The sequence below is a fragment of the Sylvia atricapilla genome, chromosome 19, assembly GCF_009819655.1.
Source record: "Sylvia atricapilla isolate bSylAtr1 chromosome 19, bSylAtr1.pri, whole genome shotgun sequence".
NCBI classification, from domain to species: Eukaryota; Metazoa; Chordata; class Aves; order Passeriformes; family Sylviidae; genus Sylvia; species Sylvia atricapilla.
In genome coordinates, this window is record NC_089158.1 from 2,461,878 (window position 1) to 2,484,917 (window position 23,040).

Genomic DNA, 23,040 nt, shown 5'->3' on the forward strand with positions numbered 1-23,040 from the left:
CAGAGGCAGGAGTGCTTTCTGCTGGGGGATTATGCTCAGGAGCTGCTTTTGCTTCGAAAGGGGGGATTTTATATTGGAAAAGGTGCTAATTGAGGCTGCTGTGTCTGTGGCAGCTCTGCCCGTTCAATGTCCCGAGTTCTGCTGGTGCCTTCGGAGAGTGATGGGTGAAAGTCACTCCTGTGCTGGAGATGCAGACAGGAGGTTCAGGCAGAAACCAGGCAAAAGGGGGGTGTGACCCACCCACTCTGCTTTCCATGAGTCCTCCGGGTGTGTCCCATTCCTACAGCTCTGCTTCTGTGGTTAGAGCAGAGCCAATTTTTCTGAATCCATAGTTGCCTTTGCTCTTCCCATCTCTGGTGTGCTCTGCTGTTTCTGATCCACAATTCTTGTCTAGGCTGTATCTGCCATGGACAGATGATGTCTGATACTTTCTCTTCCCCCTCTGACAGCTACAGCAAGAACAGAGGTTGCTTTACAGATGTGAGAAAAAAGTATTTAGCAGATGGCTTTTTCTCCCTCCCTTCCCGAGTTTGTAGCAAATTGCTCCACTTGGCTGATTGCTGCGCCTCCTGCCAGGAGCCTGAACGCAGCTCCAGAGCACCCCACTGACCTGCTCGCTTTGTTTCTCTTTTCTCAGCTCCCATTTCCAGAAATTGATGCTCAAGTGTCGGAGCCCTTAACAAAAATCTAAGTTCCAAGGGCAGACTGAGCTCCCTGTTAACTTGTGCCTCAGCCCAGTGCCTGTGGGTTAGACCACCTGGCTCTGGTGTGAGCTCTGCCATGGTCACCTCTTAGAACGCTGTTGCTTTTTTGTTTGTCTTGGTTTTTTGGGGGGTTTTTGGGGGTCTGTTTTGTTTTGTTTTGTTTATATGCAACACATTTGAATGATCTGCTCTATAAAATAACCAGGCTGTTTCTCATGGCTGGTGTAAAATTCCTCCTGTGGTAGGAGCTGGATAAAGGATTCTCCTGCACCTCCCATCCACAGGGGTGAATCACTTGGATTGCGTAACAGCAGCAAGCATTGGCACACCAAGCTGCAGGAGGACCGTGCACATGTGTGGGAATGATCCCTCTGATCCCATAAAATGTCCAGAGATTAAAGGACTTTCAACTGATGTAAGAGAATGAGCTGGACTCGTGCATTTTTGGTCAGATGCAGATTTTTCTCAAATTCTCTGGTGTCTTTCTCTGTGGGTTTTGGTAACCTTGTAATTTATTTCCATGGATTCATCTTCTCCTTGTGGTAACAGGCCTGGCACATCTTCTTGACTTCAGAGTAAAGCTGCAGTTTTCTATTGTTTCTCCAGAATTTCAGGCAGTCCTGTGGCTCTTGTGCATTTGTGCTGCATTTTCTTATTCAGAGCAAAAGATTTCAGAGAAGCAGGGAATGACAGAATGGTTTGGTCTGAAATGGACCTTAGAAGGGACCTTAAAACTCATCCCATTCTACCACCTCTACATGGGCAGGGACACCTCCCACCATCCCAAGCTGCTCCAGCCCCAATGTCCAGCCTGGCCTTGGGCACTGCCAGGGATCCAGGGACAGCCACAGCTGCTCTGGGCACCCTGTGCCAGCCCTGCCCACCCTGCCAGGGAACAATTCCTGCCCAATCTCCCATCCAGCCCTGCCCTCTGGCAGTTTGCAGCCATTCCCCCTTTGTCCTGTCACTCCAGGCCCCTGTCAATTGTGTCTCTCCATCTTCCCTGTTGGCCCTTCAGGCCCTGCAAGGCCACCCTGAGCTCACCCAAAGCTTCTCCTCTCCAGGTGAACACTCCCAGCTCTCCCAGCCTTTCCTCCCAGCAGAGCTGCTCCATCCCTCTGATCCCCCTGGGGCCTCCTCTGGATCTCTCCAGCAGCTCCAGGTCCTCGCTGTGCTGGCCCAGGGCTGGGGCAGCTCTGCAGCTTTCCCTTTCTCTCCTGCATTGCAGGGATAACACTCCAGCCTTTCGCTTTTTAATGATGCATTTTCTGACAGTTTTACAGCACTCCTCAGGAAGATGTTTAATTATGGAAATGAGGATTTGACAGCACCTTTCCTGTGAGGTCCTTGGAATATTTAATTCACAGGGACACAAATTGCCCCTCTGGGGTTTTACCAGGGGTTAAACAGAGGCACAGCTGATGATTTGTGAAATAATTTCAGAGCAGGATGCCTGAGTTTCAGCCCTCGGTCCTAACCATGGGGCCACACCATCAACCCCAAGGTTTTGGGCACTTTCTGGAATCCCTGCAGAGAGCACAAGGTTTTGTGGCAATTCCATGGGTCCAGCTCTGCTTAGCTCCATTTCTCTTGGTATGGAAAAGGAGACTTGGGGATGGCAGACCCTCAGTCAGGAAGGTTTTATCTCAATCTTTATTGTTGAGTTGTAGTTTTTCCAAGCCTGGGGAATCCATTCATTGGGAGACCTGTTCATTCCCACTTTGCAATGACACGTTCTGTGCCTCACCATTCCACTGAACTCTAATTCCAAGGTGAACACATTCCTTTGGCTGCCCTATTGGTTCACCTCAAACTTTATTCCAATTTAGATTTCCCCACCATTCAGCAGACTCCCTGGAAGGCCAATCTGGCAATTTGTATTCCCAGATTACATGAAGGAGAGTTTGCCCTCTCCAGAAAGTTCCATCCTCACAGCACCACAATCCAGGGCTCTGTGGTAAAGCACAGGTGAGCTCTGTGCCCCCTTTGCTGTCCATCACCTTCCCCAGGTCCCTGCAGGACAAATCCACAAGGAATGTGCTCCTTTCCTTATGCTGCATGAGAACCAGATTCAAAATCACACCCACACTGCTGGAAATGTTAGCTGAAATACCTTCTAAAAAATGAGATTACTCCAAATGAGCATTTGTTTGGCTTTTCCAGCATTCAGAGTTTCACCTCCTCACATCCTAAAGGGAATAAACCTAATTGTAAGAAAAACCTTTTGCTTCTTATAGATGCAGCTTTTTCATTTCCTGGGCTTTACACCTCTAAGAAAGAGCAACATAAACCATGAGTGAGACATTACTTCAGCCATCCTGTTTCAGGCTGCATTATTCCCTTGAACTCATTCAGCAGCATCCTTTTTGCATGGTCTTATCCATTTTTTTTTTCTCCAATAAAACCAGGATTTTTTAAAGCATAATAATACACAAACATATTTTTAGTTGCTGAGAATCCCTGCAGTGACATGGGTCAAATCTACCAGCTGGTCTGACATGTTTGGGAGGCACAGGGGAAGTGGAGTTGTCTAAGACGCCAGAGCAGCACCATCAAATCCCAAACCTGAGAAATCTCAGTGTCTGTCTCCCATGCTGCCCCTCCCCAGCTCTGCTCTCTTCCCTTTCCCCACTCTCCCGAGCTGTTTGTTTTACATCTCCAGCCAAGATGAATCCCAGCCAAACATCCTTGGGGGGCAGGAGGGTTGTTATTGATCCAGAGCTACAATCCTTTGGTGGATAACGAGCAGGATTTGTCTTGGGAAATAGAGAGTCCCTGTCCTTGGAGATGGTAACAAGCTGAAGGTAATTGGGCAGAGCAGCCAGCAATAAGGAGCCCTCTGGCTCCTGGACCAGCAGGTTTGATGTATTTTGCTGCCTGAAAGTTCAGTTTGGTGTTTAAAAATGTGCTGACACGTTTTACTCCCCAATGGGCACAACTCTGAGCTTTTTGAGGTGGGAGTGAACATGAGATTCATTCTTTTTTCTGTCCTGGGGTGCAGGAGAGCACGAGCACTGTGGGTTCACTTTCATAAATTTTCACTTAGTAATTGAAGGCCAGGCTGCTCCAGCTTTTACTAGCAAAACGAGGAGGAATCCTTTGAAGAAATGATTGAGGTGGTTATTCTTTCAAACAGGCCATTTGGTTCAAAGCAAGCCATTACTGGTTTCAAAGATTTACAAAAAAGATTTGTCAGGGAATTTTTTTCTCAAGAATAGGAACTCCTGAAATGCTGCTGACTCCCTCTTAGTTTCCTTCTTGCTGAGTCTTCAGAATCAAATGACAAATGGCACCTTTCAGTGTGTTGTGAAAAACTTTCAAGCAGTTGTACCTGTTACTTTATCATCACTTGGCTCCAGTTTTTTATGGAGATAACTTTTACACTATTTTTTTTAACATCCAATGGAGAAGACGATGGAGGAAAATAGTGAATTAAATTATACAAAATGAGAGGAGCAAAGAGAAATATTTTCTTCTAATATAGGGAACCACTGATGCCATCAAATAAGTTATTTGAAATACAGAAAACATTCTAGTAACTACAGCAGATATCATTTATAAATATCCTTGGGTGCTTACAGAGAGATCAGTGTGAATCAGCCAAGTCTTTCTTCAAGTCAGACAGCATCTGGAATCCAATTTTAGTTTACCTCCTCCATAAAGGGTTTTGCTGCTGAGGGTGACTGCTGGGTCACTCCTGAAGGGAGAGGTGTGGGGTGGTTTGTACTCTTTGTGCTGCATTGTGGCCTCCCAGGTGACACTTGCCACCTGGACAGGTGTAACTGCTGTCTGCCACAGGGCTGCCTCTGTAGAAATCTCCAAAATAGGTGAAGATTTTTGTTCTGTCATCTCAGAACAAGGAATCAGTTTCTTGCCCCCCCTTTCCCATCTTATTCCTCCTCTCTTTGCCTGTCGGGCAAAATAAAAAACAAAAAATCACCCACAAAAACCCCACAAAAAACTCCCCAAACTCAATTTACTTATTCACTTCTCAATTCTGCCTGAGCCTGTTTTTTAAAGACCCTTCTTTTGTGAGGTTAATCAGATGCTTGATAAGAGAAGAAGCGTTGCTAACTAGCGGGCTACAAAGCAGCCCCTTGAGGGAACACATGACCTCATCCCCAGGATTACTCCAGCCCAGGAATTCAGCCTCCAGCACACCCAAAATAAACCTTTGCAGGGAAATGCTTTATCCACCTCCTCTTGGCTGGGCATAGGCTTTGCCAATGTCCTCCTCAGTGGCTGGGACGGAAGCCGTATGGAAATTCCGATTTTCCTGCTCCCCAGCAGCCTGCCCTGCTGGCTGCAGTTGCCTTTGGGCCACTGCCCGGCTGAGCAGCCAGCCCTGGCACAGGAGTGCACCCATGGAGCAGGGCTGGTTCTCTCTCCCAGCCCCCTTTGTGTGCTGGGCTTTTGTTGGATGCTCGGAGCCTTGGCAGGCGGTGGCGGCTCTGGGGTCAACACAGAGCTCCCCAAACTCACCCTCTGCCAAAAAGGGGCACAAATCCCTCCCTGATGGATGGGAAGTGACAGCACTGCGTTGTCTTGGTGCTCTGAAGGCCTTTAGCACCTGATATTGGACAGCACCTATATCCCAAGGGTGTCACCCCGCTCAGGAGGCTGGAGGGTTTCCCGACAGGTGCTTTGGGATCTCAGTCTGGGTGTCAAGACTCAGCTCCTGCTGCCTCTGTGATGAAGAGGAGGGTGTGGTGAGCATCTCCCCACCTGGCACACTTGCTGGACCAGGAAATGCAGGGAGGACTGCTGTAGTTCTTGAAGTAAAATGAACTAAAAGGCGATAATACCCTGTCACATCCCAAGCTGAGGGCCTGGTTTCAGCCCTGTTATCCCTAGTCAGGAGCTCGTAACTATGCTGGAAGGCAGCACATCTGTGGCTCACACTGAGATGTATCATTTATTTGTTTCTAATTATGCACATCTAGCAGCAAATTACATGAAAGATTAAACACCACATTACGAGTGTGGTCTGATTAATTCTGCGCCATGCTTCTCACTCACTCAGCAATTACCTTCTCTCCTTTTTAACACGGATAATTTTATTAAATCTGGCAGTACCAAAAATGAGTTAAGAGCTTTGGATCCCTGTTTTTAGTGTGGTCTCTCCCCGAGGCTGACTGCCTATATATAATTATTACATAATGCCACGTTGGATGCTTCTCATTTAAACAACAGCTTAAATAGCTGCAAGGCTCTGACATGAGCCAAGGCAAGCTGGGACATCACAAGGTTCAGCAGATGCCACTTCCTTTGGGCTCTGCTCCTCTAAATGTGAATTTTTCATTGTGCTTGGCATACCTGTTGGAGACAGATGTTACAAAGCCTCGAGGTCTGAGTTTATTCTACAAATAATTGGCCTGAAGAGTAAGTTCTGCCCTAAACACCAGGGTGATGGTGTCAGAGCAGCTCTGCTCTGGCCAGATACCATTTCCAAAGGTTTCCTTTGCCCTCTTCACCATCATTCTTGTCCCCACCTCTGACCTGTGTAGAGGGTGACTGATTAAACCTCATTAAGAGCTGTAGCCACTTGGCTCCTCTTATTTGACACACTTAGGGTTTCCTCTAATCTAGGTGATGTATTAAAAGAATTAAGATGTTCTAGCATGAAGAATGTAGAGTTTACGCAGACAAATTAGGAGCAGAGGAAACCTTTTCGTAGGGGTAAACTGAAGAATCTTTCTAGAGCAGCTGGAAATGTAGAATTAGGAAGTTTAGTTATTTGTACTTTGTTTAGACTTATTAGAAACCAGGGTGAGAACTGGCAGGGCTGAAATGGCAGAACTGAGGGATGATCTCAGCTCTCCCAAGCCCCAGCTCCCAATTCCCACATTCCTGGCTCTCCCCTGCTCCTTTGCTGCTGATGGAGCAGCAGTAGCAATGGTACGTTCAGGCAGTGTTTCTTTGCTTTTCTCATCATCAGCCAGGTAATTCCTAAGGAAGATAAATCAGCAGAGTCTGTAGGACCCAGAGACTGGAAGGCACCTCTTGGTTGCTGAGTTCCACATCCTGTTATTGCAGGCACCTCGTCACATAATCTGTTTTTCACTTGTTTAATTATTGCGTGTTTTCAGCAGCCATTTTCTCCCAGCTGTATCTCTGCCAGCTGATTTAATTTTTCCTTTAATTCATGAGATTTGCTTAATATATTCAACATTTCATTGATCAAAGGTGTCACTGATACTGCAATAAGACCACCTCTGTTCCCTGAATTTTTACTCTGAAAAAGAGCCAAACTCATTGTTTAGTTTGGAAAGTTCTATTCTCTCTCTGAGATCTTGAACAAGGATAGACCTGGAGAGATTTTCCATGGCTAAGAGGACAAAGCTTCTGAAACAAAAGTAGTTTACAGTGGAATAATCATGCTAATTTACCTCAAAATAGTCACTGTACAACAGAAGGTTTAGTCTCCCATGGGTCTCCTATGCTTATCATTCAGAATTTAGCAGAGCTCTTTCACATTTTTATGGATGTTGGCTTCAGTGGGTTATTTCTCCTTCCTCTTTGTGGCACTGTCATGCTGATGGCTTTGAAATATGAGCCTTTGCTCAATTCCAAATTGTACACAAAGCAATTAATTAAAATTCCTTCCCAAACAGCCCTGGCAAAGCCCTGTCAGTGCTGTTTTCCTGCCACGGTAGAAAGGGTGGAGGCTAAAATGCATCCAAGTCATTTTATTTCAAGATGTTGTACAGTATGATCTGTGAAACAGAGACCCCAAAACAGGAACATCATCTAAGAGCTGTGGCCAAAGGTGGAAACTGAACTGGAGTGAAGAGTTCAGGCTTAACTGAGTGATATTTATTTAATGCAGGACTTCAGGGGCTGCATGGGGCAAAAAGTACCCATTAATTGTTTTAATTGCAGTTCTGTGAAAGGGTCTGAGGTATAAATGCGATGACAGGACCTCTCATAGGATTTGAGATACTCTGAAATTCCCATTGTTTTTATGGCTAATTCCAGTGGCATGGGCAAGGCGCTTGGAATGGAGGATGGATAAATTCTGGGCTGGAAAATTCTATTCTGTGAGAGCTGAGGGATCAGTCCTGAGTTAACTGTGCAGGGCAGTTCCCATCCCTGCACTCAGAGTGCTCCTGGCTGTGTCTGCCCTCAGCCCCACTGAAATGTGCAGTGCCAGCACCAGATGGGACACAGATGGCTGCCAGGGTCACCCCGAGCCCTGAGCTGTGGCTGCTCACCCACATCAAACACAAACTGCTGGTTTGCCCTGAAATGAAAAGGATTGAAGTCACAAATGCAGGCACATCCAGAGCAGAATGTGCTTTTTTAATGGGCTTTAAGGGCTATAAATGCCTTCTGGGAGGTGTTTGAACCACTGTGGTGGGACTCAGCACAGCTGCATCAGCTTCCTCTGACTTGCAGTGGGTAAAATACCTCAGCAAAAAGGGTCCTGGGGAGTTTGGGAGTCCCAGTGTCAGGCTCTGCATCTCCCAGTTTTCCATATTTTAAGTGGAGGAGTGTGCTTTGTTTATCCATTGTAATTACAAAAGCTTTGGGAGAGGAGGCTCTTTGGCTTCCTCCAGCACATGTGGATGCCAGGAGGCTCCTCTTGTGGGGCTGTGGACACCACTGAGTCCCTTCTGTGACAGAAAAAGTGGATTTGTGTCCCTTGTATCCCTACACTTAACTGCTCTAGTTTAACTTTTAAAACTCCCTTCCCAGTTGTTTCCTCTCTGCCCCTTTATCCGTGGAGTTTTTCCAGAGGATGCTTTCTTGCTTTTTCCCTCTTTTTTACTCTGCACTCCCACAGACAGCCAGATTATTTTGGTTAATGCTTATCTCCCTTTATAATTGGGTGGCAAAGGCTTTTGATTCAGCCCTTTCACATTTTGCTGTTTATTAAAGGGAGGTCACTGAGCCTGGATCCATAGTTTTGTGGGGGCTTTCCAGATGTGGGATTTCTTATCTAGAAAACTGTGGAGCATTTGCAGGGTGTTTATTCTTTATGACCTGGCCATGGAGGTAGAAATGAAGTTGTTTGAGTATAAATTAAAAGTAAATCCTCAACCCAGAACCTGGATGGATTCCTGCTTATCACTCTGCACCTTATCTGCTAGAACCACTGAAAAAAAGGCAGTCAGCTTCCTTCTGTCCACTGTGAAAGTTGTGACCCTCTTTTCACCTCTTCATACAGCCAATTGAAGACTTCCAAGAAAAATCCCGAATGATGAAAATTTTCATTTTGGAGTTTCACACCCTCAGGGCCTGCTCATATCTGTGGGGTCTAATTGGGGTTGAAACAATTGCCACACCTCTCTGCACACGTCGGATTTTCTGAATTACTCTAAATTCGGCTGCCTTAAAATTCCTCTCCTTAGGATGTATCCAATGTAAATAAAGAATAAGAGAAAAAAAAAAAAAGGGGGGGGGGACAATTTGGCTTTGATCATTTCTGCCGAAAAGATTCATGGCTGATGGCTTGGGACTGTTATGAATTTCTGCTCTCCAATGTGGTTTAATGCAGTTTGACCTGCACTGAGTATCCCTGCTGATTCCTTCACCCTGTTGGAATAGGGAATGGAAAGAAAACGATTTTCTGCAGTTATGAACGTGTGAAAACAGCAGTGAAAGGTGACAAAGCCAGAGCTGTTCATGGTTTGGCCCAACACACCAATATTTCCCCAGTCCCCCTGCCCCTTGCTTTGAGGGCATTTCAATCGACTCCAGACTCAACCCGCTCCTGCTGGAGAAGATTCCCGGAGCCTGGGGAGTCACATCCTCTTGGCAAACCCCCCCAGCACCCCGGCCTGGAGAGGGTGCATCTTTGGGGCCTTGCCTTGTGAAAATTCCCTTGCAACTGGTCTCAGTTTAGGGGTTCTGTGGAACAGCGCTGCTTGTTATTCCTCTCAGAAAACGCCCCAATTCCCGCTGTCTGCAGAGAGGGAATGGTCCAGCTCACGTCAAATCGCTGCCGTGGCTCTTTGTGGCAGGAGAAAAGGAGAAGGGCAGTGCTAACGTGGTATCAGAGCATCCCTACCAGCCCTGCTGGGCCTTGGTGGAAACTCTGGAAACATCAAGTTTCTGCAGTTGACAGATCACAGAAAACTTTTTTGAGGTTAGTAATCGACAAACCTCAAAATGCTCCTTGTTGTGTTCCCTGGAGAGGGTTTTGGCTCTTCTCCAGCTCAGTCTTCCTCCCTGTCAGAATCCAGCCCGCTGCTATTTTACCCAGATTTTAACAAGATGTGCTTGAATCCAGTATGGTGCTGACAAATATTTGATCCCCTCCTGCTGAAAAGTTGGAAATATCTGCTGAGACAGGAATTGTTCCCTCTCTTTTTTCCCTCTGCCATTTTTATGTCTAATTTCCAAGTCATGACATGTAGAGGATGTCTGAGCAAATCTAATCAGCCTTCTGCCTTCGTTAGGAGGGACAGCTGAGATCGTTTTTAACACCTCCATTCCTTCCTTGCTGCAATCTGTTTTGATTAAAATTGCACAGGGCTCTCATCTGCATATTTATCATTCCACTTACCCACAAATCATCTCCCAACTCTGCCACTCCTGAACGTTCAGGAGAGACTGGAGTGCTACCCCAGGACTTTAAAGTATGCAGACATTAATTTAGTTTCTCACACCTGCTGCTTTCCAGCAAATATGGCTTTGGGGAAGGGAAATATCCATGCATTAGGTTTGCTTAGTATTCCCCAGCAGTCAGGATTCCTGGGGGGTTTTTTCAAGATTGATTGAAAATTTCCTATTAAGAAACAAATTTCTAATTAAATGCAAAGGTCCTGAAAAAGTTCTGATGCTGGGAGGGAGCCAGGGGAAGGGGAGACGTCTAAACAAAGAAATAACCCTTTTTAATAACATTTTTCCAGCTTTTGACAGCCAGAGTGTGATGTGCTTTCAGATCTTCAGATGAAAGGGCTGCAGTGGAAATGAAAATTATTCCTTCCCTTTGTGCTATTGACAGTCCATCTTACCTCTATCACATATTATTAAGTGTATCACCAGGCAGTGATCAGGTTTTTAAGGAGTGTTTTCTAGAAATATCCTTTTTCTGCTCTTCGGTTAAAACCTAACTTTTACAGTTCATGTTCATATAAGAAAATCCTTCTTTTACCTGAATTTCTTTTGGCCCAGCTGGTACTGCAGAGATGCTATGATTTGCTTCTCAATTAATAATCTCTGTTTTTTAATCAGATATTTAATATATTTATCAGATATTTAATAGAAACCACAACACTTTTTCTTCTTCTTTATATTGAGATTGTGCCTTGGGAAGCAGGAGAGCAGAAAATAACTCTTGAGGAGGGTGGGAAGGAGCCAGTGACCAGATTGGGAGGACACGAGCCCCAGATTTATTGTCCTGCATGACAAGCAGAACATTTTGCAGCTCATCCACATCATCGTGCCCAGGATTTTTGTAGTCAGGGTGGCAGGCAGACCTGAGGGCACAGCTCATTAGGATGAGAGATGTTCCATATTAGACAAAATATTTGTGAAAATAGACACTCTCTGGGTCATACAAACCTCTCAAAGTCCTTGAGAGATGTCAGACATCACCCAGCTCCTCTTACAGACCACTCATGTTGGGAAGGGTCATTTTTTGCCAACCTTTCCTGCAAGACTTTCAGGTGCCCCTAAATAATCCAGCAGCTGATGTCTGCAGGGAAAACATCAAGAGGATTTCCCCAAGAGGCAGGTTTAAAACACAATCTACATGAGCTGTTCTGAAGGGGGGACAAGGGGAAATGAAGGGACAGCAGAGCCTGGCAGTGACTGTGGCTTCATTCCCCTCCTGCTCCCGGGTGGTCGATTGTGTTCAGAGCTGTTGTTTGGATATGTCTGAGGAGCTGGGGCTGGAGAGAAGGATGTCCTCTTTGTTCTCCCAGCCAAGACCATGGCTAATGTATAAACAACTGGAGGAAGGTGTCTTGTTTTGTGGATGTCAGATCCAGGAGCGGAGCTCAGCTAACCATGCTGGGCCCTTGGCAGATTGGATGGAAACACTTGATGGGGGTGAATTAGCTCAAACATCACACGAGGTGTCAAAGCACAGGGGTCACAGAGCAGGCTTGGAATGCTGCTCCTAGACCACCACGACGTTTCTCCAGAAACCTCCAAAGGATGTCAGCCAAGATACATTCATTCTTCCAGTATCATCTATGAGCTGAGAGGTTTGGCTCCCTTTAATGCAGCAAGTGTCCACTCAGAGTCCTGGTATTTGTGTGGCTTTCATCAGTAGTGAAGGTGACAGTGACAGTGGCCCTTGCCAGAGCAGGTTTTTCATTTTCCAGGCATATTAAAGAAATCACAGTTTGCACCATGATTAAGTGATTTGTCAACTCACACTGGTCAGCAGAAAAAAGTGCAATTTCCTTGGTAATCCTGTAGGTTGGGATTTACAGAAACCATAAGGAAATGGATGCTCAACTTTCACTAAAATTCAGTGAGAATGAGATGCAGAGCTGCCTCCAGTTTCTTCCATTTTCCATTGGTGTTCCATCTGTCAAGCAGCCTGTCCCTTTAATGACTGCTTGAGGGTTAGGCACCAGTTTTAGCAGTATGACCTTGTCCTGGGGCAAAAAGGTGTATAGCAGCACATGGAATTGCACAGGAAGCACTTTGCAAAGCCCAGGTGGGAGTGACTAAAATCTCACTTCAAATACAATCCTGAACACACTTCATGAACTAGCAGCCCAGTTTAGGGATTGAGACAGAAATGAGACCTGTACCATGCCTGTCTCTGTTATTCTTAATTAACAAGTTTGTGATCTCTTCTGGTACACGCAGAGCTTGCAGAAATATTTGAGCAAATGGGGTAAGTGTTAGAGATACCTTAAAGCTGAATGGTTTTCCATAACAAGGAAAAAGCCTTCCCTGCTGCTTGTTTGCTTCTGATTTATTCCCCGGTAAAAAGGGGCGAAGTTTGCCCTTTGTGAGCTCAATGTTTCCTACAAAACCCACTAAACTCCAGGGAAGTGTCTGATGTGTTATTGTCATTCCTTCACAACAGCAGCTGGGATAGAACAGGAAAAACAATCCCTCCACTTTGGGGGAATCAGAAGGGTGGAAGAGGCTGGTCTCTCATCTGACAAATAAATTAGCATCAAAGCTATGATGTTTAGAGAATAAATTGCTGTTTCCTCCATTCACTGGTATTTCATAGCTTGCAACCACCGAAAGCACAGTCACTGATCTAACCATTAAGCCAAGCTCATCTGGGAGTGGGAAGGAGAACAAATGCTGAGATGACATTTATTAGGTGTGCTTGTTCAGGGAGTCCATTACTGCTTTGGCTCCTCACTCTACGTGCTGAGGGGCTGATCCTGCATGGAAGTCAGTGGATGTCCTTCCACTCCCCTGGCTCACTCCATTGAAAAGGAACATGCAGAGACTGAGGAGGAAGAGGAAATATTGGAGCTAATTGAAAAGAATGAGTTGCAGGAGGAGCTGTAGAGCCCAGCCAGGTGCTTGTAACTGTACATGAGTTATTGTGTTATAGCTGAGGAAAGATCAGTGGGACATGCTGCCTGATGGAAAGGGATACTGGCTGCTAAAAAGGCATTTTTACACATGTAGTTTTATTGCTGTCTCTGTTGTTGGAGTCTCTGCTTCTCTTGTGTCTCACTACTTTTATACTGAAATATCTCTGTAATACAAGCACTGACACCAGAACCTTCCACCTGCAGAGAGCTCCATTTATCTTAATGCTCTTGATAAATCATCATATAGTGGAACTTACTACAGAGCTACAAGCCCTAGAGTTCAGATTCCACAGCAATCTTGGAGTAATTTAAAATATACAGAGAAGAGGTGGAATCAGCTTGGTGGTGTTGATGCACCTCTTGAAATGTCTCAAGTTTCTTACATGGTCCAACCTTGAGCAGCCTCCAAGCAGTGGAGGGGTGAAGGAAATACAGAATTTAATACAGAATACATATTTATTTTATCTACCTCTGTTTTCAGTTGGGCTGAAACTCAGAAGGCATCTTTGCCCCAGTCTTCTGCTTGAAGGAGTTAAACTTTCTAAAACCTGCTGTGTTTGCTCTAACCTGGAAATAACATTTTTCTTCATGTCTGCTGACATTTCCTTCAGAATCACACTGAGATCCTGGAAAACCCCTGCTATTATACATCAGAGCAAGCTCAGCAGCTTGGGTGCAGTGTGATGGTCCTGTTCTCTGGGGATGCAGCACACAAGGAGAGTCACACCCTTGTTGCATGGTGCAGCCACTGTTAGTCCCTTACACTGTTCCTTCCTCTTTTAGGGAACAAACGCACCAGGAAAGAAAAGGATCTCCAGTTTGGTTTGGCCTGGCTCTCCAATTTCTGCTGCAGATTACAAAGCAGACCTAAGCCTCTCTCAGCCTCGAAAGGGAAGCAGGCACCACAATGGGACTCCCCAGCCGGGTCTTGGCCTGTGCCATCCTCGCTTTGCTGTCCCAGCACGCCTCTGGGGGACTCATCAAGAGAATTATCCGGCAGAAGAGGGAGACTGGGCTGAATGTGACCTTGCCAGAGGACAACCAGCCTGTGGTTTTCAACCATGTCTACAACATTAAACTCCCAGTTGGCTCCCTCTGCTCCGTGGACCTGGACTCGGCCAGCGGCGACGCCGACCTGAAGGCGGAAATTGAGCCCGTCAAGAATTACGAGGAGCACACGGTGAATGAGGGCAACCAGATTGTCTTCACTCACAGGATTAACATTCCCCGCCGGGCTTGTGGCTGTGCAGCTGCCCCAGACATTAAGGATCTGCTGAGCAGACTAGAGGAGCTGGAGGGGCTGGTCTCCTCCCTGCGCGAGCAGTGTGCCAGCGGGGCTGGATGCTGTCCTAATTCCCAGGCAGTAGAAGGTAAGGCAGGCTGGGGAGCTGCTCTTGGGGGAAATTCTTGTGCTGGCTGTAGATGTTGTTCAGAGTGATACTCCAATCTGCTTCAAGAATGAGCACAAGTCAACTTGTTAATTTGAAACATAATCAAAACTGGGAATGTGTTTGGCCAGCGTGCAAAGTACATTCATTCCCAGTTGCACGGATTTATGGATCTGTGGGTTAGGAGGTGGCCTGGGACCCTTCGTAGCTGTAGCACTGATCATGGACAGCACTTGGGCATGGTGATAATCTGTGTCTGAGTTAAAGTTTAAAACTCACACAGTCCAAGCTCTTGGCTCCACTTTTTGTCCCCTTGAGAAAGCTGCCAGTGTAACCATTTTTGCTTCCAAGTTTTCTTTAGTAGAGACCAATAAAAATACAGCAGCACATAAGGCAATAGACAAGCAGAAATAGTTACAGAAGAGGGAAAAATCTGTCTGTCTGGTTGATTTTTAAATTAAGGGAAGGGGCTGGTCATACAAGAGAAGAAACACAAGTCTTCTTCAGAGCAATGTGTGTCTCTGAGCTCAGAGCAGCCTCTCGAGTTGCTGATACAGCAATGACACAATGCGCTGCCTGACTTTTTGTGTTCTGGGGTGAATGGATGAATGCTGTTCCATGGTGCATGCCCTAATGAAGCACTCAGGAAAGCTGCTCAGTCAGTGGAAGAGGATTTTGAGAAGGCAGGAGGAATCCAGCATGCTCAATTACCAAGTCACTGGCAGGGGCTCTTCCCTGGCATTAGAGCGAATTAAAGCTTTCGCGGTAAAGTAGATCTAGCTGGAGAAAGAAAGAGAGATTCTCATTTAAAAACTTTAAAAACCGATGTTCTGTAGGGAACTAGAAAAATCGGAGCTTTTTTGGGTCACGTGTGCCACGCTGGCCTGAGGCATCCTAGTGCCATGGGAGTAATTGACACAGCCACTGCCTCTTATGAGCCTGGCTAGCCTAAGCTGCTGCACCAACTGTGCCAGGGGTGATAGGGGCTGCCCCAGGCCCTCTGTGGCTCAGGCAAGGAAGGAAAGAGGGACTCTTGTCTGCTGTGTCCAAGAAAGGTTTATTCCAGTTGGGAGGACAGGGACAAGAGCCCTGAACAAAGGGGAACATGGGCTTTTAACTGGAGGAGGTATGAGGGGTGGGCACTGAACACAAACTAATCCGGGGAAGCCATAGGAGGACTCAGTCAGGAACAGACAGATAAGTAATCCAATCATGGGGGAAGGGAGGGGGGTACATAGCCAATGGCTTATCAAGTGCAAGAGAATTTTCTAGAGGGAGAGGATGGGTTCAGGGAGGATTGGCAACTGGGTAGGTGTTGCTTAGGGAAGGGACCAGAACAAGGGGCTTGAACATAGATAAGACTGACAGGGGAATGCTCAATGCTTGAGGTTGGAGGATACCAATGGGAGGCAGGAGGAGACTTGAGAGGTACCAAATAAATAAAGAGGTACTGAACAGTAAAGGAACTTAAACTGATTAATTAACACACTACCACAAGTAATGAGCTTTTGGGATCGTTGGTACAGGCCGCCTGGACACCACACCCTACTGCAGCGGGCACGGCAACTACAGCATCGAGATCTGCGGCTGTGTCTGTGAGCCCGGCTGGAAGGGCCCCAACTGCAGCCAGGCCTCGTGTCCCTCCGACTGCAACGACCAGGGCAAGTGCGTGGACGGGCTGTGCGTGTGCTTCGAGGGCTACACGGGCCCCGACTGCGGCCAGGAGCTCTGCGCCCAGGGCTGCGGCGCCCACGGGCGCTGCGTGGGCGGGCAGTGCCTGTGCCATGAGGGCTTTGTGGGCGACGACTGCAGCGTGCCCCTGTGCCCCCACAACTGCCACGGCCGCGGGCGCTGCGTGGACAGCGAGTGCGTGTGTGACGAGGGCTACACCGGCGAGGACTGCAGCGAGCTCATCTGCCCCAACGACTGCTACGACCGCGGGCGCTGCGTGAACGGCACCTGCTTCTGCGAGGAGGGCTTCACCGGCGAGGACTGCGGGGAGTTCACCTGCCCCAACGACTGCCACGGCCAGGGGCGCTGCGAGAACGGCCTCTGCGTGTGCTATGAAGGCTTTGTGGGCGATGACTGCAGCCAGAGGAGGTGCCCCAGCGACTGCCACAACCGCGGGCGCTGCGTGGACGGGCAGTGCGTGTGCCACGAGGGCTACACGGGCGAGGACTGTGCCGAGCTGCGGTGCCCCAACGACTGCCACAACCGCGGGCGCTGCGAGAACGGGCAGTGCGTGTGCTATGAGGGCTTCATCGGGGAGGACTGCGGGGAGCTGCGCTGCCCCAACGACTGCCACAACCGTGGGCGCTGCGAGAATGGGCAGTGTGTGTGCCATGAGGGCTTCATCGGGGAGGACTGTGGCCAGCTGAGGTGTCCCAACGACTGCCACAGCCGCGGGCTGTGCGTCAACGGGCAGTGCGTGTGCGATGAGGGCTACACAGGCGAGGACTGCGGGGAGCTGCGCTGTCCCCACGACTGCCACAACCGTGGGCGCTGCGTGGAGGGGCGCTGTGAGTGTGACAACGGCTTCACGGGCGAGGACTGCGGGGAGCTGGCCTGCCCCAACGACTGCCACGGGCGTGGGCGCTGCATGGACGGGCGCTGCGTGTGCCACGAGGGCTTCGTGGGCGAGGACTGCCGGGAGCGCTCCTGCCCCAACGACTGCAACAACGCGGGGCGCTGCGTGGACGGGCGCTGTGTCTGCGACGATGGCTACATCGGGGATGACTGCTCCGATGGTAGGTGTAGTGGCCCTCTAAGCTGCTTCCCCTTGGGCCATCCAACACTCCCTGAAGCTTCTCTAGAGAGCTGGGCCCTGTTGCTGCGTTTCCAAATAGCAGGATCAGAGAGGTGCAATGACACCAGTAAGCTCTTGGCATCTTGAAATATCAGGGCTGAGTAGTGTAGGAGTTTCTGGTGACTTTTGGTGGTCATCAAGACAACAGGCTGCTAATGGTGTTGTAGTGCCTTTGTCACCTCTATCTCTGCTCCCACCACAATGTCACTGGTGCTGTAGCCAGCATTGGCAGGGATTTGTCACCAACACCCTTTGGTTTCTCATAGCACCTCTTTCTGCTAGGAAAGAAAAAAAGCTGAAACAATCTGTTTTAGCAAAGTAGAAAAGGGAAATGTTCCAGACATTCCTACTACACATGTGTGTGTATATATATCTGATGCTGTTGTACACCACAAGAACACAAAGACTTCAGAAGGCTGAAAAATGACTTCTTTTAGTCTTGGGATATGTATCCCTTTTTATACTATTCTACAGACCAATTTGATGGGTGACAAGAAGACAAACTTCTTCAATCACATTGGTCAGACAGAGGGACATCAAGAAGAAGCTCCTCCTAGGGAAAGAATGTAAACATGTCTCTTGTTTACAGAAAATTCCCTGGGAAAGGAATTTCAGAAAATCAAAACATCTCAGGCATGAACCAGGACAATATATATCTGTATCTATATCTATATCTATCTATATCTATATAGATATGGATGTATGTCTATTAGATCTCACAGAAGCTTAAGAGGAAAATCATGGGATCAGCTGGAGTGGAAACTTAGCTATAAAGTCACATGCTTGGTTTCCCACGACCATTGACTCTATGGAAATTGATAGAAAAATTTTGGCATCCTGATAATGACAGGCGATACACCATAAATGAGGTAGTTTTCTTTAGTAGATCCCAGGGGAGAAATTGTGAAACTAAATTTTGGTAGAGTAATCAAAGAGTACTTTGGGGTTGGGAATACTGTAAAGGACAATGAATACCCACTAAAAGAAATTCCCATCTTTCATCTCTTCCTTCTGGAAGGTGCCTAAGCCCTGCTTTGCAGTCTTGCACAGGTAGATCTATTGCAAGTATTTACTGAAATAATAATGTTTTATGTTACTTTGGAAAATCAGTGCAGATCCCAGGACTTCTAGCTCTACAATCATTGGCAGTTAAATTAAACATCTGTATCCCTTGGGATCCAGCTGTAGCAACCTTGTGCTGCAGCCATGAGAGGAGCAGCTGGAACGCAGTCAGCCAGAGGTTGTGTGCAAGTGTGAGAGCAGAAATTGGCCCATGGCTTCTGGAAATGTCTGTAGTCTCCATCAGCTGAGCATTCCTTTCCTCAGCAGCTAATTTGTGGGACATGCCTTCTCCATTCCCTGCGTGCGAGATTGAGCCGTAGCAACCGCTCCTGGGAAAATGTGGAACTGGGCAAATCATTATTTCCTCAGCCTCGAGAACTTCTTATAACTTGGGTTTGGCTTTTTCTTTTTTTTTTCCCCCACCCCATTCCCAGTGTCTCCTCCAACTGAGCTGACTGTGACCAACGTGACGGATAAAACTGTCAATCTGGAGTGGAAGCATGAGAACCCCGTCAACCAGTACCTCGTGACCTACGTCCCCACCAGCAGTGGGGGCTTGGACATGAATTTTACTGTGCCAGGAAACCACACAGCTGCCACCATCCATGAGCTGGAGCCAGGTGTGGAGTACTTCATCCGCGTCTTTGCAATCCTCAAAAACAAGAAGAGTATTCCAGTCAGTGCCAGGGTGGCCACATGTGAGTTTAATATTCCCTGTGTTTATCCTTTTGTCTGCTCCGTTTGCATCCCTTTTTTGGGGTGTTGCTTATTTTGTATTTTCTGTTTTCCCTTCGCATGTGTTGACTTGTATCCCTTTTTTGGGGGTATTAATTCTGCATTTTCTATTTTCAGTTCAGACATATTGATTTACATTTCTTTTTTGGTATATTATTTCTTTTGTATTTTCTGCTTTCAATTCAAATGTTGGTCTGGAAAAAAGAGACTTCTGCACTTCCATTTTCTACTTTTTCCAGCACCAGGAACTGTGTTAAAAGCACAGTTTACAAGCTCTTCTGCTCTCAATGTCTCCCAATATGGGGTTTTTGTGAATTAAGAACCTTAGCTTCTTTATTAAAGTGCACATTTCTTTATTATAATGTTCATTTTAAAAATTCTGGTAATTTTTCCTGAGAAAAAAGTAAAAATGTAGCAACATGTAAAAGAGCAATATGAAATCAATCGGATACAAACCATTTTGGCTAAAATGGAGGCTATATTTGTTTTACTACATCTTACCTTTTATCTCCTTGTCTGTCCTTCTGTTGTTCATCTTCCTTCTCGTTTTGTGCACATCACTGTCATATCTAAACATCCCAATAGCAAAGGATGCTCTTTGACTTCTGTCACTGAGCTCATTTCTGAAGAACTGGGGCAGGATTCAGCTCTCCTGACTTCCAAAGTCAACACCAAACTTCTTCTAAGAGGGCACAAAAAAGAAATTTCGAGGGTAAAATTAATTTTATTCTAAGGTGACACATAAACCAGCTCAGGAAAGTCTCTCCACAGCCACAATAACTGGATCTGAGGAGAATTTAACCAGAAGAGTTCAACCACCTCAGCTGAAGATCCCCACCTCACAGATATTTCTAGAGGTGGAAAGATATCCCAACCTGGTCCCTTATTTATGGGAATTTGCAGCCCATGTGAGAATATCCCTTTCTTCTGCCACAGATCTGCCTGCCCCAGAAGGTCTGAGATTCAAATCTGTCCGGGAAACATCCGTCCAGGTGGAGTGGGACCCTGTGAACTTCTCTTTTGATGGCTGGGAGCTGGTCTTCCATAACATGGTGAGGAAGCAGTTTCATGTATAGAGTGAAAAATCCTGGATTTCTTTCTTGGTCACTGATTGTCCCATGTGTTCCAGAAAAAGGATGATAACGGTGACATAACCAGCAGCTTGAAAAGGCCAGAGACATCCTACATGCAGCCAGGCTTGGCACCTGGGCAGCAGTACAATGTGTCCATCCACATAGTGAAGAACAATACCAGAGGACCAGGACTGTCCAAAGTCATCACCACAAGTAAGCACAACCTGTGTTTGCTCTGGTTTTAGCTGGCCACCAACAAAATATCTGCTGTTTGGGTTTTTTAATCTAGAGAAAGTCAAGTTCTACACTGAGAGTTAATAGTTGGGGGGAAAGGAAATAGTGGAGTTGTTAATGAATACATGAGGAAACAGTAATTCTTCCCCACATTACCTGTTTGAAGGAGAAAGGAAATTTATGTCCACCTAGAGGGTAGCAGGCAGTATGAACTTTTATTCCTTTTTCAAGACATACATCAGCAGGAACTGGAATTTCTCACTAGAAATTGTTTCATCCTGGTGATATTTGCATAAAGGGTGTGTGAAGGGGGGGGAAGCTCTCAGGGTTCCTGCTTGTCTTTCTCCTGGCAGCTTCTGATTTGAAGGAGTTTTGATGGATTTGCTTCTGATGGGTCGATTCAATTTGCAGCCTAGAACTATAGGAACCAAAGGAAGGGCATAAATGCGGGTACTAATTTTAACTCTGTTCTGAGTCACCAATTAAAGGCATAAGAGAATATGGGTGTTTTACATGGCAAGATTTCTTTTAAGAGCCCCTTTTCCGCTCTCTTTTGCTTGGTCACAGAGCTTGATGCCCCCAGCCAGGTGGAGGCCAAGGACGTCACCGACACCACGGCTCTCATCACGTGGTCCAAACCCTTGGCTGAGGTTGAAAGTGTGGAGCTCATTTATGGCCCCAAGGACACTCCAGGGGACAGGACCAGCATTGGCCTCTCTGAAGATGAGAACCAATATTCCATTGGCAACCTGAGGCCGCACACAGAGTACGAGGTGACGCTCGTCTCCCGCCGAGGGGACATGGAAAGCGACCCTGTGAAGGAAGTCTTTGTCACAGGTGAGGGGCTGCCACAGGGACCTCCCATCCTCCTGTGCTGTTTGTGTCTTGTTGCTGGAGTGGGCAGTTACTGATCAACACAAAATCAGCCCAGTTTTAGAGGTACACGAAAGAAGTAAAAAATTGCCTGTGCCTTTTATGTCTTGTTGGCTCATCAAAATACTTAAACCACCCCATAATAATCTGAATGTGTTTTAAAATTGGGTATTAGGTTATTTTGTCTCTTACCCTAAATCCTTATTCGAATAGCAAATTCCTCTGGATCATTTATGTGTCAGATGAGCTCAATATCTTCCATAGTTCCTGCTCCATCTTATTTCTCTCGGCATAATTAGTTTAGAAGCAGAGAACTGGGTTTTTTCTTCTTCAGTTCTGCAAATATTTCCTGCCATTCTTTTATAAATTTACTTTGCCCCTCAGTGATTCTGGACATGTTTTTGAAAAGTGTGGGTCCTTTAGCAGGTTATCAAGACTTGATGAATTAAGAGAGCTGTGAATTACATACCTTTATGTCTTTTCATTCTAAAATACAGTTGTTATTTTGGAGCAGGATTCGAGGCTATTGTAGGTGTGAAAAATGAAAGCTCATTGAATTTCTTTATACTATTCACTTTTTTTTGAGCTTTAGAGTTCCTTCCAGCAGTGAATGCAAGATGTTATTGAACAAAAGTTTTAGAGATGAACAGTTCTTTTTTTTTTTTCCTTTTGAAAGCTGAGGTATTTCTAAAGGAAAGCAGTATTTTCGTCCAAGTATGTTTTTCCACAAACCTATTTTTATAACAAAAGCTAATTATTACAAGTAAAATGTTATTTTTGTCTCAAGAGACAGAAGTTAATTTTTTTGAACTGAATCTGGTGATCTCTGCATTTCATGCCAGAAGAACTCTGGTTTTTTTAGTTAAGATATAACAGGATCATGTGAGAGGAAGTTTTATGGGTCATTTCACCTTCTGAAAAGTGCTGTCACAAGAGACTGCCGTCAGAAGAGAAATATTCTTAATTATTTTTTATTGCTTGGTTGACTCCAGACCTGGATGCTCCGAGGAACTTGAAGCGGGTGTCCCAGACTGACAACAGCATCACCCTGGAGTGGAAGAACAGCCACGCCAATGTGGATAATTACAGAATCAAGTTTGCCCCCATCTCTGGGGGGGACCACGTGGAGATCACAGTGCCCAAGGGCAGCCAGGCCACAACCAGAGCTACCCTCACAGGTAGGAGGATGGAGAGATTGTCACTAATGTCACATTGTTTTTGTCATCCCAGGGCACAGGACATGGAGAAAAAAATGTCCTTGTGGTCACCGTACATTAGAGGGACCAACAAATCCTGAGCGATCTCAAGCACATTTCTTTTTGGGACAAGAGGTTTCAAATTTGAAATTAGATTTTAGGAAGGAATTGTTTCCTGGCAGGGTGGGCAGGCCCTGGCACAGGGTGCCCAGAGAAGCTGTGACTGACCCTGGATCCCTGGCAGTGCCCAAGGCCAGGCTGGATGGGATTTGGATCACCCTGGGACAGTGGAAGGCATCCCCGCCCGTGGCAGGGGTGGAATGGGATGAGTTTTTATGCCCCTTCCACTTCAAACTATTCCATGATCGTATGATTTGGAGTGGACTAAATTGAATTGAAAGCCATGTGAAATGGATTTACACACCTGCAGGTGGATAAGCAGCCAGCAGAAAGTGTGTAACCATTTCACTTCCATGTGCATCCCTGAATCCAATGAGCC

The 23,040-nt window shown here is 46.5% G+C and overlaps 1 protein-coding gene across 1 annotated transcript in view; it reads left to right on the top strand.

Annotated features, from left to right (window-relative positions):
* The window catches only part of TNC (tenascin C), a 72,826-nt gene that overhangs the window by 9,249 nt on the left and 40,537 nt on the right, over nt 1-23,040 (top strand). Inside the window, 7 exon segments of the mRNA XM_066332469.1 lie at nt 13,958-14,544; nt 16,089-17,309; nt 18,865-19,128; nt 20,102-20,217; nt 20,295-20,451; nt 21,040-21,309; nt 22,338-22,523. Coding sequence (XP_066188566.1) covers nt 14,082-14,544; nt 16,089-17,309; nt 18,865-19,128; nt 20,102-20,217; nt 20,295-20,451; nt 21,040-21,309; nt 22,338-22,523 — 2,677 coding nt within the window. The 5' untranslated portion in view covers nt 13,958-14,081.